Source organism: Benincasa hispida, chromosome 11 (assembly GCF_009727055.1).
Source record: "Benincasa hispida cultivar B227 chromosome 11, ASM972705v1, whole genome shotgun sequence".
NCBI lineage: Eukaryota > Viridiplantae > Streptophyta > Magnoliopsida > Cucurbitales > Cucurbitaceae > Benincasa > Benincasa hispida.
The window spans coordinates 43,408,448-43,426,499 of NC_052359.1; the positions used below are offsets into that span (position 1 = coordinate 43,408,448).

Genomic DNA, 18,052 nt, shown 5'->3' on the forward strand with positions numbered 1-18,052 from the left:
TGTTTAATTGGGAGGAAAAAAATGTTATAATAGTACTATGCAAATTATTTACTTAGGTAATTCTGTCACTTCCAATCACTCTTGTACCTACGTAGCACATCCCTTGTACATATTAAGCATACAAAATGTAAAAGTTTGTAATTAACCTCATTGAACCCATTATCAACACGTTCCTCAAGACACCGCAGCTCTTCCCTAACCTTATTGAATCCATCATCGGCATGCCTTTTAAGATGCTACAACTTTGCCTTATCCACATTGAACTCTTCATCTACAACTGTGGTCTGGTCATCTGCAATCATACATCCAATCTCAAAGTCACGTTTCCATCTTTTCGATCAATGTATTCATCTTCACGTGTTGTAAGTTTTACAACAAGGTAAATAAACCGTTTGTGATGTTGATGTTCGGGTAGCCCAGTCAACATGAATTGCTCTAAGCTAAAAAACATGAGTCTCAAATCAACTTTCATATCCTGGCATTGTTGCTCACTTTTCCACTGTCTGCATTGAATGAACAAGTTAGTATACACAAATGAGTGATCCGTCTACTTGCATTGTGATATACAAGTAGTTGTAGATGTGAAGTAAATGTACATGTTTCTAACGTTAGAACTTTTGAATACATGTTGTCAGAGTTTATCAAATCTAGCAAGGTGGGAGAATGACCATCTTAGCATGCAAGGTGTCACGGTCGTACTTCTCCAATTGTGCGGCACCATGATTCTCACACGCTCATGGTCAGCCTTTAGGGGAACTCAAGTCCCAATTCACTTTTTGCTCGACTCTTTGAAGCTTCGTTGGACCTTAGGCAAGGTTCTTTCATCCTCGTCGTATCTCTCTTCATCACTACGTTCCAAATAACGCGTTCCCAATACTCTTACATCGCTTTGAAACTTCATCAGGATGAGTTCGGACCCTTCGTTGGGCCAAAACAGGCTTATAACACTTACCAAGACTCACCGAGACATAACAATGCTTAGTAGGCTTTACTAGCCTACTGGGCTTTAACGGACCATTACAATGCTTACCAAGACAACTCGAGCAAGTATCGGGCCAACTTGGAACTATCAAATCCCATTAATGCTTCAGGATGCCATCTCGAGCGTCGAGATGTCATCAGTTTTCTCTCTTCTGCTCGGGCATGCTTATCGAGAACCATCGTTAACCAACCCATGGGCAACAATCTAACTCGGGACTTCCTAGACATCCATCCATCCGGACATAAATGAGACTTATACTCTTCCGAGTCCATGTCAAATCAAGACAACATATCGGATGCTACATCAAACCTCTGGCCCATGGGAAGGGGTGCAATGCTAGTTCACCCGTGTTGTCTGATACTGTCTATGAGATCCCATTCTTGATGGAAGACGCCCAAGACACTTGTCTTGTAACGCTCATCCACGCCATGACACACACATGTGTCATAGGATAACTCACTTAGGCCATAGGGCCCAGGAGTGGTGGAGAGCTAACATCATGTCTCCCCCTATAGTACATTCTGAACATTTTCTTCTTTGTCACCCATACATATGAAATGTGACGAACGGTCACTCACCAACGTAGAGCACCCGTGTGAACTCTGATTGACATGAAATTCGACGTGCTTGCATATCTTATCAATATACATCTAACTCTAGAGCCACTCATCCAAACTCGCGACGGAACCCCACCTTCCAAGGTCACGGCCTAGGGTTCCATCTGGCCCCCACTGAGCTTGTTACTGACATCACCGATGACATGGTTGCTTGTCTTTCTACTTAATGTTCAATATGGCGTGTTTGCGCACTTATGTTGGTGTGTTAGATGATGCACCGTTCTCCTCAGTCGCATCATGACACTTCTCTTGGCCTTCTGTCTTTGTCAGATGTATCGACATTCACGTGTCGCCACTGCACTGTCTGCGCAAGTGGATTCACAATCTACTATCTCAAAGTTAGATTGTGACACGAGGTACTGTAAGTTCATTGACTTTATCTATAACCCTCCCTGCTAATGTGAATAATGTCTCACATGCGGAAACCTACAAACAAAAAAGAAACATATATTACATAAAAAGATTCAAAACACACACGACAGTATATGGGAATCCGAAATACCTATAATGCAAATGGAATCAAGTAAGGGTATACTTGACAATAAAATGCTTGTTTACGGTGGCTTTTTGCTTACATGAAGGGACTTTGTTCTCCAAGCAAGAACACTTCATGGACTTCAATGTCCTATCCCATATGATGGTTCCCTAGTCCAATCTCTACAATAATTTGTCAAAATAGATCTTGAACTTATCCTTACCCATCATTGCAAGTCCAATATCTTAAAATACTCCAAATTCTTAATGGCCTTGTTTGCAATGCCATGGTGGGACAAACAACTAACTTCGTCAAAAAAAGTGATTACTATATTGCATTCATTTTAACCCGTAAAGAAATAATTAGAATAACATAAATAAAGACCAACTATAAAATGAGATAAAATTTTTCTCGCTATGAGACTAGCGACGAGACTTGCTACACGCTAATAGTCGTACTACGTGTGGTCTTTCCTTTTTTTAGGTCTCTATTTTGGTCTTATTAGCACTAATAGAGTGATTACTATATTGTACTCAAGTTTGAAAATAAAAACAAGCTTTAAATTTTTTTTTTAAAAAAAATTGACTTGATTTTTGAAAGCATTGATAAAAAGTAAATAATAAATCAAAAAATCTAAGGACAAAAAAAGTGTTTACATGCTTAATTTTCAAAAGAAAAAAAAAAATTACAAACCAAATAGTTGCTAAAGAGATGTTAAATTTTTTTTTTTAGTTCTCGAAAATTACACCTTTATCTAATTTTTAACCATGTTATTAAAATCTAGGTGAACTATTAAAATCTAAAAATATAGCTTTTAAAATTTTGTGTTTGTTTTTAAATTTTGGTTAATAATTTAAAAATGATTATTATGACAAGACAAAAGAAAATAGTAAAAAAATTTGTGAGACAAACACAACTTTTTAAACTAAGAATTAATAAAAATCAAATAGGTATTCAATATAATTTAAATGACATTAAGATCTAGATTCTTTTAATTTTACTTTTTTAAATAGAAACTATATTTGCAGTAACAGACTCAAACCTAAGTTAACATATTAAATTAATAACGAACTTACTCACTTTTTAGACCTTCAGTCCCGAAGAAAATTCAGCATTTACTAAAGAACATGGAAACCGAAATTTGCTCGAACATTCCAAATGTATTTTGGTTCGCAAAAGACATATAGTCGAGCTCCCATATGTTGATGGATTTGACCAAATTTCCACAAAGGCCATGCCCATTCAAATATCGAAAGATCTGATCAAAATCTGCAAGGTAGAAATCAATGAGCTCCTCCGAAAAGGGCTTATTAGCCCATCAAAAAGCCCATGAGCCCATAGTCATGTGCGGTCTTTTACGTCAGTCTTTTACGTCAATAATCAAGCTGAGAAGGAACGAGGAGTTCCAAGATTGGTAATCAACTATAAGCCCTTTAATAAGGCTCTCAAATGGATTAGGTACCCAACTCCTAATCGATAAGATTTATTAAAGAGAATAACCTCAGCAAAAGTTTTCTCAAAGTTCGATATGAAGTCTGAATTTTGGCAAATCCAAGTATTTACAAATGACAGATATAAAATAGCTTTCAACGTCCTTCGGGCAATACCAATAGAATGTCATGCCCTTTGGATTAAAGAATGCTCCTTCGGAGTTCCAAAATGTCATGAACGACATATTCAACAAATATCAAGATTTCACCATCGTATATATCGATGATGTCTTGCAAGTGTTTTTCAACATCATTAAGACAAATGGTCTTGTGGTCTCTTTACCAAAGATCAAGTTATTTCAAACAAAAATTAGATTTCTTGGTTATGATATTAATCAAGGAATAATCAAACCAATCCAACGATCGCTAGACTTCGTAGATAAGTTTCCAGACACTATTCAAGACAAGATACAGCTCCAACGCTTTCTTGGATGTGTAAATTATATTGGAGACTTTATTAAAGACCTCCGTATTATCTGTCTCCCACTTTATGATAGATTGAAAAAGAATCCAAAGCTATAGACGGACGAGCATACTCGAACGGTCCAATCAATAAAAGCTTTAGCAAAAGACATCCCATGCTTTTAATTTTACATTTTTAAGTAAAAACTATATTTGCAATAACAGAATCAAACCTAAGTTAACATATTAAATTAATAACGAACTTACTCACTTTTTGTTACCATTATGAGTGAATTTATTAGAGTATAAAATTACAATAAATGTGAAAGTTATTGAAAGTTTATTATGAAGTTAGTAAAAGTGAGTGTCAACTAGCCTAGGTCAGTGACCAATCGATTTGATTTCTAAATCTCCATTACTATTCTATTGTACTAGACAAAACTTGCTAGTACAATATTATAAAAGGTGTAATACTCATTTATCGTCTTCGACTTCATAGTTTCGAGATATTAGAAGTAAATTGACGTTTACATTATATTATAAAAATATATGTGAAATACAAAAAAATAAGTAACAATATAAATAATAATATTTTAACATGTTTTGAAAGGTGTAATATATATGTTTATTAATAATATTTTAACTTGTTTTAAATAGGTTTCTTTTCAAATATAAGAAAATGACCAAACATATATTTGAATATAGCAAAATGTCACTATCCATCGGTCAAAGACATTTCATTTTATCATATTTGAAAATAGTTTCAGCAGTTTTACTATTTAAAACAATTACCCTTAAAGGGCGTTTGATGCGCAGAGTTGAGTTGAATTGAGTTGGTAATAATTATGTGGGAAGTTAGATTATCTGTGCAGTTAGATTGTTTATGTTTGAGGTGCAAGTTGGATTGAGTTGAGTTGGAACGTCATTATTTTTGTTTGAGGTGCAAAGTTGGATTGAGTGAGTTGGAACGTCTGTGTTTGAAGTGCCGAGTTGAGTCTACAAATCTGTAATGTTTGAGGTGCAAAGTTGAGTTAAATTTAGTTTGGGTATCTAGTGCAGTATTTCTAATCGAAGTTAATTTTATCTCAGAACTTTTTTCTCTCTTTTTTAAATTTCCAACTATACACATATTTTTCTAAAATTTTTAACACTAAAAAAATGTTTTATTATTTTTTCCCATTCTTAAAACATAGAAAATTCCTACAAAATAAAAATATACTAAACATAAATTTTGAATTCAATTTTCGAACACTCAATTACATAACATATATTTTTTCCATTCCTAAACATCAAACAAATAATTTTTTTTTTTTTTTTTTACAACTACTTAGCCCTCAATCATGAACACTGAAGAGGCTTAAAAATGGAACAACTTTTTATTTTTCCCTCATTTTCACCACACAACTAGAATATTCGACTGCATAACAATTTTATGTACATCCCCAAAGACTTGTCATATTCCAATAAAATGAACATTTGCTCTAATCCCTAACCCTCAATTTTAAACTCTTGATAAATTTAATTCAACTGTAAATGTTAATTTTTTTAAAAAAATCTTATCTTGTTTTTTGCCCCCTTTTAAAATATGAATTTCAATTTTTATGGTTAATGATTTTGTTATGTTTTTGTGCAAATGTTACGAAATGATTTTTTCCCCTTGTGCAAACTTGTTTTTTGGAAATATTTTTTATGGTTATGTCTAACTGATGACTTACAAATGAAATATAATGTCCACAAAAATGTCTATGTACATGTAAAAAATGTATAGCAATGAATAACACTCGATACATCACATATTATTCCCAACAATTAAACAAAATTTGAATTATAAAAAGTACTCCGAACTTAAAACTATTGAACCTCAAACTAATTATTGGAGGAATTGTGCAATTAATTTGGGCCCTACAAGTAAGATAACAAACTATAACTAGATTAGAATAAAGCTAAATACAAATAAATTTAAAGTCAAATATACTGCAACATATCTTCAAAGGTTCAAAATGAATTAGATCGAAATGTCAAGCTTAAATAGGGTTGTCATTAAGGATCTCGTTAGATGTGATCCTTCGTTGGAGTTGGTCGTCTAAGGTGAATGTTAGTGTTAGTTGACAGAGATGAGGTTCACTAGAGTTGATCATCGAAGATGATCTTTGTTGAAGTTGTCATCGAAGATGGTTGCTGGAGTACGGAGTTAGCTATTGGAGTTGGTTGTTGCAGCACAGGGTTGGTTGTCGGAGTTGGCTAAGCGAAGGTGGTCATCGGAATTGCTTATGCAAAGATGGTCGTGGAGTTATTGTCGAAGGTGATTGCTGGAGCCTGAAGTTGGCTGGTGAAGGTGGTCATTGGAGCATGTCGGAGTGTGGTACTCTAGCTATATTTAAAGTTGGTGGAGAAAACATTGAGTTGATAATTTTTACCAACTCAATTCAACTTCCACTCATGTTGGTGTGTCAAACCTCTCCTAAATATTTTATTTTGTAATGTTTTTCAAAAATATCATATCAACGTTTATTCAATTTTTTTTTTGTCAACATCAATATGTTTAATCTTGATTTGGAATAGTTGGACTAGAAAACTAAAAATCAACATTTTCCAGAAATATCTTATCTTCATGGCTATCGCGATGAATAGAAGTGTGAGATAATTGTGAAGCCCGAGAAAGGGTTTTTCTTCGAAAACGATTGGCCGCCAATGGCAGCAGCATGGCGTATGAACATGGGTGACGTTAACTCGGACGTTGAACCAATGGGAAAGTGTTGATTGGTCCTTTTTCCCAAATCTCAACTCTCAATTATTTATACGGAACTCATCAGTTATCTCTTCCGATTTCCCCAATCCACCTCTCTCTTCCTCCTCCATCTTCATCGCCTCTGTTTCTGCTTCTGATTCTGATCTTGCCTTCCAAAATAGCAAGGAAATGGCATCATCTCACTTGTATTCTTCCCTTTCCTTGCTATTTTTGGCCGCCGTCTGCACCTTCCATCATCAGGTGAAGTTCCTGATTCTTTTCTGCCTTTTTCACAGTTTTTCATTCTATTTTTTGGCTTCTTCTGGTATTCTCTTGTGTTGTTGCAGCTCTTCAACTTTCCTGTATCTTTGGAGGTGATCGTAGTCGAGTGTACCCATAGTCTAGTTTCAATCGCTAAAAAAATTGATAGAATATAGCATTTGATTTAGGTAAAAGTTATATGTTGTGGGGTTTACATAATTGATAATGATTTTATAATGGTTAACTCATTACTTTACTTGTCTTCAGTTTATTATTGTTGGTTTTTTTTATATCGGTGGAATTCCACCTTTCAACAACTCTCAACTAAAAAGGGGTCCTGCGAATCCATGGGAATAATCCATGGCAAATAGGGGAGTTGGTTAGTTCCTTTCTGCGAAACTAAATCTATCATAGTCAGACATTTATTCAATTACTAAGGATATGAAAACCCTTGGCTCTGCTAACACGGCTCATTGAATTATCCGAAAACGTTCACCACTTGGCAACTTCAACAATGAGTGTAAATTCTTCTGCTGCTTTTGTTATTTATTCGATTTGATCATTGTACAATATTTGCTGTAACTTTTTGATTTTTAGCCATTTCAGAACATTTCACGAGAAGATATTTTATAAGTATTCGTTTGTTTTAAGAATCTATCCGATCCTTTTCAATTGTTATTCAATATATTGCACACTCTATTGACAGCAGGTCTATGCGGAGGAACAAGTTCTAGAGTTCAAATTCAACGCTGATATTCTTCAGGTCCTACTTTCTGTTTTAGCAAGTTTGTGGTTTTTAATGGTCCAAAGATAGTGACACTCGTCCCTTTATCTCCTTAACCCAATTCATTGACAATGACTTTTGAACAGTTTGAAGAAAAGATTATAACCATTTAAATAACAATTTTTCATCTGGGTCCCTTTGGATTTTCAGTTTTTTAAAATGAATCTATATGTCTACTCGTGTTATCAAATTTTACTTGTTAATGACTTTTGTATTATACTAACTCATTTAGATGTGAATATTAATAATTTTAAACTTCATTCTGATGTTTAATACTAATATAATAAAAATAACAGTTATCCTTTTAATTAAATATGGTGTGCCCGTCTATTGTTGTGAACTGGATCTGTTCAATTTGTTTTGTCTAATTAATTTGTTCAGGTTGAGTTATCAAGAGCCTGTTTAACTAACCCGAAGCATTTCTAACCTGAAATATGTCCCATCTGAATACTTTAATATCTCTCCTCTATTTTTATAAATTGTTATTATTGTAATTTGAAACACCTCTAGTAGTTTTTATGATGTCTTGTCTTGCAGGAGTCTATTGTTCGGCATGTAAACGAACATCCACAGGCTGGCTGGAAAGCTACCATGAACCCACGTTTTTCAAACTATTCCGTAAGTTTCAACTTGATTAACTTCATTCTATTATTGATGGTTGGAATTTGGATTGTTTTCTCTGAACGTCCCAAGTGTTTTCTTCTTTAAGTTTTGTAAGAACTCTTTTTATGTTTGTTGATGTTTTGACACTATTGTTTATTGTGCAGGTTAGCCAATTCAAGTACCTGCTTGGTGTCAAACAAACTCCTGAAAAGGATTTGAAAAGTACCCCTGTTTTATCCCATCCCAAGTCTTTGAAGTTGCCAAAAAGCTTTGATGCAAGAGAAGCTTGGCCTCAGTGTATCAGCATTGGAACCATTCTAGGTTAATTACTTCATATCACGTTACTGTTATAGAATTTAGATTATTTTCAAATAAAAACATGCTGATCATGCTTCCCTCTGTGAACGTCAAAATTCTGAATGAATGTCCTCATAAAGATCAGGTAATTATTTTCCATTAATTTAAAAAAACTTCCTCTTCTGTATTATGATTTATGAAAATTCTCATCCCGTCTTTATGTTTTAGGGGCACTGTGGTTCTTGCTGGGCATTTGGTGCTGTTGAGTCACTTTCAGATCGCTTTTGCATTCATTTTGACATGGTTTGTTAACTACACTGTTACTCTTGTTCACTATAGTATTAATGTATAAGTAGCCCATTTGTTTTCCCTATTTATTGGTAATCAAATATAATATTTGTTTCAGAACATTTCTTTGTCTGTTAATGATCTTTTGGCATGCTGTGGCTTCATGTGTGGTGACGGCTGTGATGGGGGTTACCCAATTTCTGCATGGCGATACTTTGTTCGCCATGGAGTTGTTACTGAACAGGTAACATGTAGCTAATTGGAGAATGACACTCCATGCGTAATTTAAGGCTGTCGTTTGGAATTTTCTTGTTCTTGTCTTAACACATGGCTATTGAATTATGTGCTTTTGATGTTGATAAACGCTATAAAATAACTATCTGAAACCTTGCAGTGTGATCCGTATTTTGACACTACTGGTTGTTCCCACCCTGGTTGTGAACCTGCATATCCTACACCTAGATGTGTCAGGCATTGTGTAGATAAAAACCAGATTTGGAGAAAAACAAAGCACTATGGTGTTAATGCTTATAGGATTAAAGCAGATCCCTCTGATATCATGGCGGAAGTTTATAAGAATGGGCCAGTCGAGGTTTCCTTTACGGTGTATGAGGTAAGTGAAACATCTTACCTTGCACTCGGTTTAATGTGTTCAAACTTTTGGATAAAATTTCTGTAGTGTATATCTTTTTCGCATCTATACTTAGCAAGTATACATGCTTTAAAGCTAAAGTTTACATATTAATAACTAGAGGATATAGAAGTCTGATTACAGTAACAATTTTAAACCAACATTAGAAGGCCATAATTTAGTTTAACCCTTGTTTGGGGCAAGAGTTTAAGAAGCCTCGGCTTCCTTGACCTTTTACCATGGGGTTAAATAGTGTCCCCATGGTTATCATCCTTCCTCTTTTTCCTCCCTTTTTTTTTTTTTTTTTTTTTTTTGTGGTTGTTGTTGTTGTTGTATAAGAGTCCTTTTTCTTTCTTTTCTTTTTTGTTAATTTAATTATTTTAATTACAATAACAATTTTTTTTAAATACTCTTTCTCTCTCTTCTATTTTTTTCCCTTGGAGCTTTTTTCTGAAAAATTATTATCACTATCATCATTATTAGATCAGTTTTTTCTTTCCCCCCAAAAAAAATACAAGGACTAAAATTAGACATTTGAAAGTATAGAGACTAAAATTGAACAAACTTCATAGTATAGGGACTAAATGGTATTTTAACCTTATTATTATTAGATTATCTTTTTGAATACTCTATCTTTCTTTATTTGATTAAAATAATTAAGCTTTGAGCAGTAATGAGATCAGTGTAATCTTCGTGCATGAGTAGGAATGTGATCAGTGTAGTTCGATGTTACCAAATTTATTTTTGAGCTGGGAACACAAGATGTATCCTCAGAATTAGGGATTACTTCCAACCTGTGAAACTACGGTCTGCTGTCTATAGTTTAGAGGTTTTGGAATACACCAAATCATCCACAAAGGTTTCCTTCTCCTAATGTTTAGAGCCATTAAACCTTTTCATCCTGGATTAAGCTTTTATGATAAGTTTTTAGGATCTCATCTCATTGAATTAGTGTAACGCTTCTTGCAGACTATCTATCAGTGCTAGCCTTGGATATTGTACAGAATTCTTGGATCTCTGCCATAAACTATTTTGAATTTTGAGTATTCTTTTCAATGGAATGCTAGCTCATAACACTAGTTTGCCCATAAAATCCATTGTACAAATTTTTGTTGCCTGGAGTTTGTGGAAGGGAGGCAAATTCTTGATGCCATTCTAACAGCTTTAGAGTCTTTTAGAAGAATGGACGGCGATTGGGAAGAAGGGGGCTCTGTTAAAGCTTGACCTTCAAAAGACTTATGATAAAGTGGATTGGGCTTTTCTCGATGCGATCCTTAAGCTTAAAGCGTTTAGAAAAAGATGGAGGAAGTGGATTTGGGGTTGTCTTTCCTCGACCAACTTCTCTATCACTATAAATGGGAGACCGAGAGGGAAGATTATGGCTCAAAGAGGTCTTTGTCAGGGGATCCCCTCTCTCCATTCTTGTTCACTATCATTGGTGATGCTTTCATTAATACCATTCAATATTGTACTGAAAAAAGAATGATCAAAGGCTTTTCCTTTGCCAACCCGTTGGAGGTTACCCATCTTCAGTATGCGGACGATGACACTTTGATTTTTTGCTCTTGATGCGAAGGGAATCTGAGGGCTTGGTGGTCTATAGTTAACCTTTTTTATTGGGGTTGGGCCTCTCCCTAAATGCATCCAAAACTTCTCTTATTGGGATCAATCTTAGCTCTGAAGAGGCTGCTTCTAGTGCTTTTTTGTTGGAGTGCAAAGCTGATAATTTTCCTTTTATTTACTTGGGCTTCCCTTCAGGTGGGCAGCTTGCAGCTAAGGCGGCTTGGGTTGCTCTTGAGGAGAAATTTAAAACGAAAATTGATAAATGGCGGGGTTTGGTCCTTTCTAAAGGGGGTAGGCTAACTCTTGCTCAGTCGGTTCAAAGTTTACCGTGCTACTTCTTTTCTTTATTGAAAGCTCTGAAGTGTTATACGTCTCGCTTGGAGAAGCTTGTCAGAGACTTCGTTAAAGTGGGTGATGGGAGAAACATAAGGTTTTGGGAAGATCGATGTGTGCTCCCCAACCTCTTGCAACCATGTACCATGACATCTATGTTATCTCCTCCAAAAAGAATGTTGTGGTGGTGGATTTTTGGATTGACTCGAGTCAGGCTTGGGATTTGGGGTTGAGGCAAAGATTGTTTGATAGAGAAATTGGCAACTATATTACTCTTGCTCAACTGTTGACCGATTGGGTTGTGAGTAGAACAAAGGATATCTTACTGTGGAAGTTGGAGGCTTCATGCCATTTTTCTTCCAAGTCTACTTTTCTAAAGCTGACTATGGGGGCCTCAAAAACTAATTTCCCTATGGTCAATCTTATTTGGAAATCGAAAATTCCTAAAATAGTGGAGTTCTTCCTATGGTCCCTTGCTTATAGAAGCCTAAATACTCAGGACAAGCTTCAAAGGAAGTTCCCTAATTGGTCTCTCTCCCCTTTCATGTGTTATCTTTGTCATAAGGAGGTTGAGACCGTGAATCATCTATTTTTATATTGTGATTTCGCTTCGAAAGGGTGGAGTAGGATCTTTGATACTTTTGTATTGGATGGTTATCTCCCCAAGAAGATTGATGACTGGATAATGGATGGCTTGAATGGTGGTAGCTTTTGTGGAAAAGGAAAAATCGTCTGAAGATTGCTACTCATGCGCTTTTGTGGCATCTTTGGAATGAAAGGAATAGTAGGATGTTTGAAGATAAGTTCATTTCTTTTGATTCTTTTTGGTCTCTTGTGTAACATACAGCCTCTTGGTGATGTACAAATTACACAAAGTTCTTTTGCAATTATAGCCTTCTCAAGATTATTAACAATTGGAAGGCTCTTCTTGTTTTTTTTTTGGGGGGGAGGTCTTCTCAACCCCTTGCCCTTATGCTGTACTCTCTTTCTTCTTTTAATACAAGTCTCTGTTTCTTATCCCCCCCCAAAAAAAGTGAAACTCCTCAAGTATGTTTCTAAGATCGAACTACTTCAGTTGTCTTTCCTGTTTGTGGATTTTGTGGATGATAACTAAGTTGAAATTGAAAGATGTCCATATAGAATTGTAACGAATGCATTCCAACATTGAATATTAAAATTAAGCTCCCTATCAAGAACAATAAATTTGGGAAAGCCATGTACATTGTCAGAAAATCTGCAAGCTATCTCCATGACACTGTAGTAGTGGAGTGGGACAAAGATAGTAAGTCAGCATATTTAGAAAGACGGTTTACAAGTATTATGGAAGCTTTACCCATTGATAAGGGCAGGGCTTCCTCAAAATTCATGGAAAGACGATATAGAATCTCTATCTTCTTTTGGAAATATATTCTTCCTCTTCTTTGTTTGTTTGCTCTTCCTTTGAGCGTCCTCCACCAGCTCAAAATGGGTTCCAGAAGTACTAGAATGTCCCTATGGAAATTACACCTCACACTCACAAATCACTCATACTGGTAGAATTCACCTTATAACTCCAAAGTTTTGAGGTGTTTCACCGCTACCAAAATAGAGGTTGTCACATGGAATAGAGGACTGGGAGAAGAAAAGCTAATTCACAGAGGAAAAAATAAAAATCAAAGCAATATTATTATTAAATCATCGGTTTTCCTACAAGCTTAAGCTCATGGTAAAGGCAAATTTAATTATATCATCTAACACTCCCTCTCAGTTGTGGGCTTGAAATATGTGAAAGACCCAACAAGTGAAAATCAATATTTAATTGGGAAGAAACAACATTGCAGAGTTTTGAACACAAAATCTCCTACTCTGATACTATCTTAAACTACCGATTGACCCAAAAGCTTAAGCTGATAGGTGAAGGTATATTTAATTATATATTATCTAACAATTATTATTAATTCAACATTGGCAAGTCCATGGTACTCAAATCCAGTACATGGCATTACAACAACAGTTTGCTTTCTTGGAAACTCTAGCAATTAAAGTAGATAGGAGAAAATTGCACATGTGACCTATTTTGGAGGTCCAAAATGAAAAATGCCTCGCCTTTTAAAACATTGCTAATTGACTTTTTGATGACATCATAAATGAGTGTAGTTACAGATCCGCCCTCTTTATTTTTATTTTTATTTTATTCTCTCTTTTTCTTTCTCTTCTTCCCCATGAATCGTAGGTTTGGGTAATTTTGTACAGATCTGCCTTTATTTTATTTGTTTTTCTTTTCTTTTCTCTTCTTCCTTCCTCTTCTTCGTGAAATGTGGGTTTGGGCATTTTTTTCTTCTTCTTTTCGTCTTCTTCCTCTCCTGTTTTCTTCTCTTCTTCTTCCTCTTTTCTCTGGAGGTTTGCGTGAAGATTTTTTTCTTCTTCCCTCCTTCTTTTCCTCTTCTCCGGCAAGCGACCATACCAGATCTGGCGAGCACCAACTTGGCAGTGTGTGCCCAAATGCCAAAGACTAGGAGAAAACGAGACAACAAAGGAGAAGAGAGCGAGACTAAGGAGAGAACGAGACAACGAGAGAAGAGAGTGAGACAACGAGAGAGGAGAGTGATTTTTGAGAGAAAGAAAGGAAGCGAGAGAGAGAGAGGAGAAAGAGAGCGAGAGAGAGAGAGAGAGCCAAGAGCGAGATTGGTCGTCTTCGTGTGCGTGCGAGGATTTCACAATAATTTCACCCGGTGTTGACGTCAGAAAAGCGTAAAAAAAAAAAAACTCTAAAAAAGCAGGGCAGATCTCGTTTTCTCCCAATTTGGGTCATCCGTACAAAAAGCCTAGGAGATAGAACCCAAGGTGACACTATATGTTGCTTCTGACTTGCGGTCATCAGGCTACAGGCCTAATCAATATTTGAAAAAGCTATAGAAGGCTGTAGATAAGGCTAAATATGATGGCCTAAATGGATTGTAGCTTTTAGGCAGCGGATAAAGCTGGGCAAACAATCTGCAAATCTTTGGTCCTTCGATTGTGTTTTTGACATTTCTTGAGGAATTTGTGAAAATAATTATAAAATATTTCATAAGTAATAATCTTATTGGCTACCAATATCCTATACCTCGCTCTTAGTTGTAAAAGTAATGCTTCTTGTACCGATATACAGGATTTTGCTCACTATAAATCTGGGGTTTACAAATATATTACTGGCGATGTAATGGGAGGGCATGCTGTAAAGCTTATTGGATGGGGAACAACGGATGATGGAGAGGATTATTGGGTCTGTTGAGATATCCTCCTCTTTATCTTCTAACTTGTAAGTTTGTAACCGCCAATTTTGTTGAGATATTATGCTAATCACGTTCATTTTCTTGTCACAGCTTTTGGCAAATCAGTGGAATAGAGGCTGGGGCGATGTAAGTTTTCATGACATTTTGTTGTCCTAAGGTTATGTTTGGAAGTGCTTTTAACATGGCTAAAAACAATTTTTCCATGGTCAGAAACACCACCACTCAAACCCAATTATGTTTGGTTCTAAAGCAAAAGTATTTCCGGAAAAAGTTTAAAGAGAAAGCATTTGTTGGGTGCTTTTAGTTCAATTGTTTCACCATGAAGCTTTTGAGAACGTAGAACTAAAGATCAAAGTTATTTGATACTAATCAACACAAGTGTGCACAATTTTTTTTATTGAAGTGCTTTTTTTAATGTACTTTCTGGCTATCTGACTATAATGCATTTAAATTTAATTTTTTAGGATGGCTACTTCAAGATAAGAAGAGGAACGAATGAGTGTGGGATTGAGGAAGATGTTGTTGCTGGTTTGCCTTCAGCTAGAAATATTGCCAGGGAGGCTGCCATATGATCCAGATGCTGCTGTTTCAAAATCAAGCTTTGCTCAACCAAAGATATGTTTATGTGTCTTGCATTTGGGTTAGAACTATTTATGCATATGAAGTTGGTCAATGCTTTGTTGAATGTTTCCAAATATCTGCCTTAAAAAATCAGTATGATGTCTGAAAAGAGATGCTAATCAAATAATGTGTTAATATACTTGGAGAATGATGGCCCTTATATTACTTTCCCCTCCAGTATTGATCTTTTAAAAACAGAATACCACAATTGAACATAGTGGATTGGGAGCATGTCCATTCTTCTTTTTTCTTGTTTGGAATTTTCTTTTACAACTTCTTTAAAGCTGATTTATGATTTCAATTAGGAATGCTATTATATGTGATGTCAAGAATGTTTGATGGTATTAGAGCCCTTCAGGGCAAAGCACTAAAACTCCAAATTCTAAGTTTGAATCAACTTGAAGGAAGACTTTATGTAGCTAGAACTTGAAGACAGTAATTGTAACTGATATTGCAAATGTAAATGAATCAATGCATGAAGTAGTTTGATCTTGAGTCTCATAAATGAAGCTTGACTTGTTGTGGATGAAGTTTGAAATGATTTTGTTGAATGAGAAATTTTGGATCAATCATAAATTGTCATGTCATTCATTAAATTAATGATGAAATTCCAAATAATCAAATTTGGGATCAATTAGGAGTTGACATGTGTCCCAAATTGAAGTTGAAGACAAATTCCGATAATGTCACGTGGTTTCATTATGATCCTTGAATTAGATAAGATTAATTTGACCCAATTTGATATTACTATTTGGGTTAAAGTCCAACTAAGCCCAAAATGGGTTGAATTTGACTTAAATATCAAATCAGGTCTAAAGGTCAGATCCATGGATCAACTAAGCCCAAGTCTAACTAATTGGGTTCAAGGACTAGATCCATAAACCAACCAAACCCAAACTTCTCACCAAAGAAATCTACATTCCAGAGAGTCCAAAGAGAATTTTCTCAACAATCAGAAGACTCCTAGACTCTTAAAGCTGACTACAATTGAAAATTGAAGTCCTTCGGAGGTATAAGCATTCTTCCAAGACTTCAACTCCAAGAACATCATGTGCTTCACTTCCTCAAATCGAGTGTACACATTCGAATGAGAGAGAATCAAAGGATCAAGTACTAGAGATCAAATTACATCGCATCAAATCAACATCAAAATCAACTCAAGTTCAACTCTAAGAAACAATTTTTCTCTGGAAACCTTGTACGAACAATGATCCTCCAAGAAATCATTAAGCCCAAAGACCGATCATTCAAGAAGATGAATAAGCTTAAAGGCCGATCATCCAAGAAGATCAACAAGCCTAAAGGGTCGATCATCCAAGAAGATCAACCACCTTAAAGATTATAGTTTATTTTGAAAATATAAAAAAAAGATTATATATTAGAGATTGTATTTGCTATATAGAAATCAATACAAATACAATGTTCAAATTTCATGAATTAAGTTTCTTCGAAAACCTCATGCAAACAAATTGGCATGCTCAGTGAGATATCTCTACCCCTCTTCTCTCTCATCATCCAAGTCAACAAATCGACAAATGGCACCAAAGAAAGCTGCATCCAAAGTTACCGTCACAAGCGACACTTACATAGACTCTGTCACCACGGAGAAAATCTGGGAACAACTGGTAAAATCTCCCAAAGGCGGGATTGTCATCAAAGAAAATCTTTTGTTTGACAACTATGCTTTTGCTTCTGATCCATCAGAGAAAGAATCATACTTTGACGTAGTGTCTGTCATGATGACTGACGTAATGGCTGAGTCGACCATGATAGAAATGGAAAGAAAAATAGATCTTCTAATGAAAGTTATTGAGGAGTGAGATCAAGAAATCGCTGCCTTAATAGATCAAATGCAGGCTTGAGAAATTGCAGATTACAAGTCGAACTTCTACTGTCAAAGCCAATGATAAAGGAAAGACTGTTTTGTAGGAAAGCCGGTCGCCATAATCCACTTCCGTTGCCTTCTTGTCAGTTCAACAGTTGTAGGATATGATCACAAACTCCATATGAGCTCAACATGGAGGACCGTCGTAAACTTCTTTTATGTACTCCAAGCCGTACACCAAAAGAATTGATAACTTGAGAATGTCAATTGGGTACCAACCTCCAAAGTTCCAGCAGTTCGATGGAAAAAACAATCCAAAATAATTTTTTAGAACCTTAAAAGGGAATGCTTTTGACTGGTACACTAATTTGGATCCAAAAGTGATTGAAAATTGGGAACAATTAGAAAGAGAGTTCTTGAACTGCTTCTACAACACAAGGTGCACTGTTAAGCATGATGGAGCTGACAAGCACCAAGCAACAAAAGGGAGAGCCAATCATCCACTACATAAACCGATGGAAAGCTCTGAGTCTGGATTACAAAGATAGACTTATTGAATTATCTGCAGTGGAGATGTGCACCCAAGACATTCACTGGGAACTTCTCTACATTCTACAAGGGATAAAGCCTCATACATTCGAGGAGTTGGCGACACATGCTCATGATATAGAACTAAGCATCGCCAATAGGGGAATTAAAGATTTCCTAGTTTCTAAAGAGAGAAAGGTTAAGGAAAAAATCAAGGGCAATGAAAAGATCGTGTGTCACAAAAGAATTTATGGTCGTTCATGTGACCCCGCTAAAATTTTCCTCCAAAGGAAAAGAAACAAAATTTGAAAGAAAACATGATGGCGGCTAGAAGCATCGCCCAACTTTCAAAGAAAGACAAGAGAAGGTT

The 18,052-nt window shown here is 35.6% G+C and overlaps 1 protein-coding gene across 2 annotated transcripts; it reads left to right on the plus strand.

Moving 5' to 3' along the window:
- Window positions 1-6,611: 6,611 nt before the first annotated feature.
- Window positions 6,612-15,573, plus strand: LOC120090035 (cathepsin B-like protease 2). Of its 2 annotated transcripts, none has more exons than XM_039047520.1 (11): window positions 6,612-6,955; window positions 7,662-7,718; window positions 8,277-8,357; window positions 8,507-8,663; window positions 8,780-8,784; window positions 8,868-8,942; window positions 9,046-9,171; window positions 9,322-9,540; window positions 14,585-14,698; window positions 14,799-14,834; window positions 15,173-15,573. In XM_039047520.1, the coding sequence occupies exons 1-11, from the start codon at window positions 6,884-6,886 to the stop codon at window positions 15,278-15,280; spliced, it is 1,050 nt and encodes a 349-aa protein (XP_038903448.1). In that variant the 5' UTR covers window positions 6,612-6,883; the 3' UTR covers window positions 15,281-15,573. The 2 variants fall into 2 exon arrangements, with proteins under 2 accessions (XP_038903448.1, XP_038903449.1); XM_039047521.1 differs by having other exon boundaries at window positions 6,615-6,955; window positions 7,665-7,718.
- The last annotated feature ends 2,479 nt before the right edge of the window (window positions 15,574-18,052 follow it).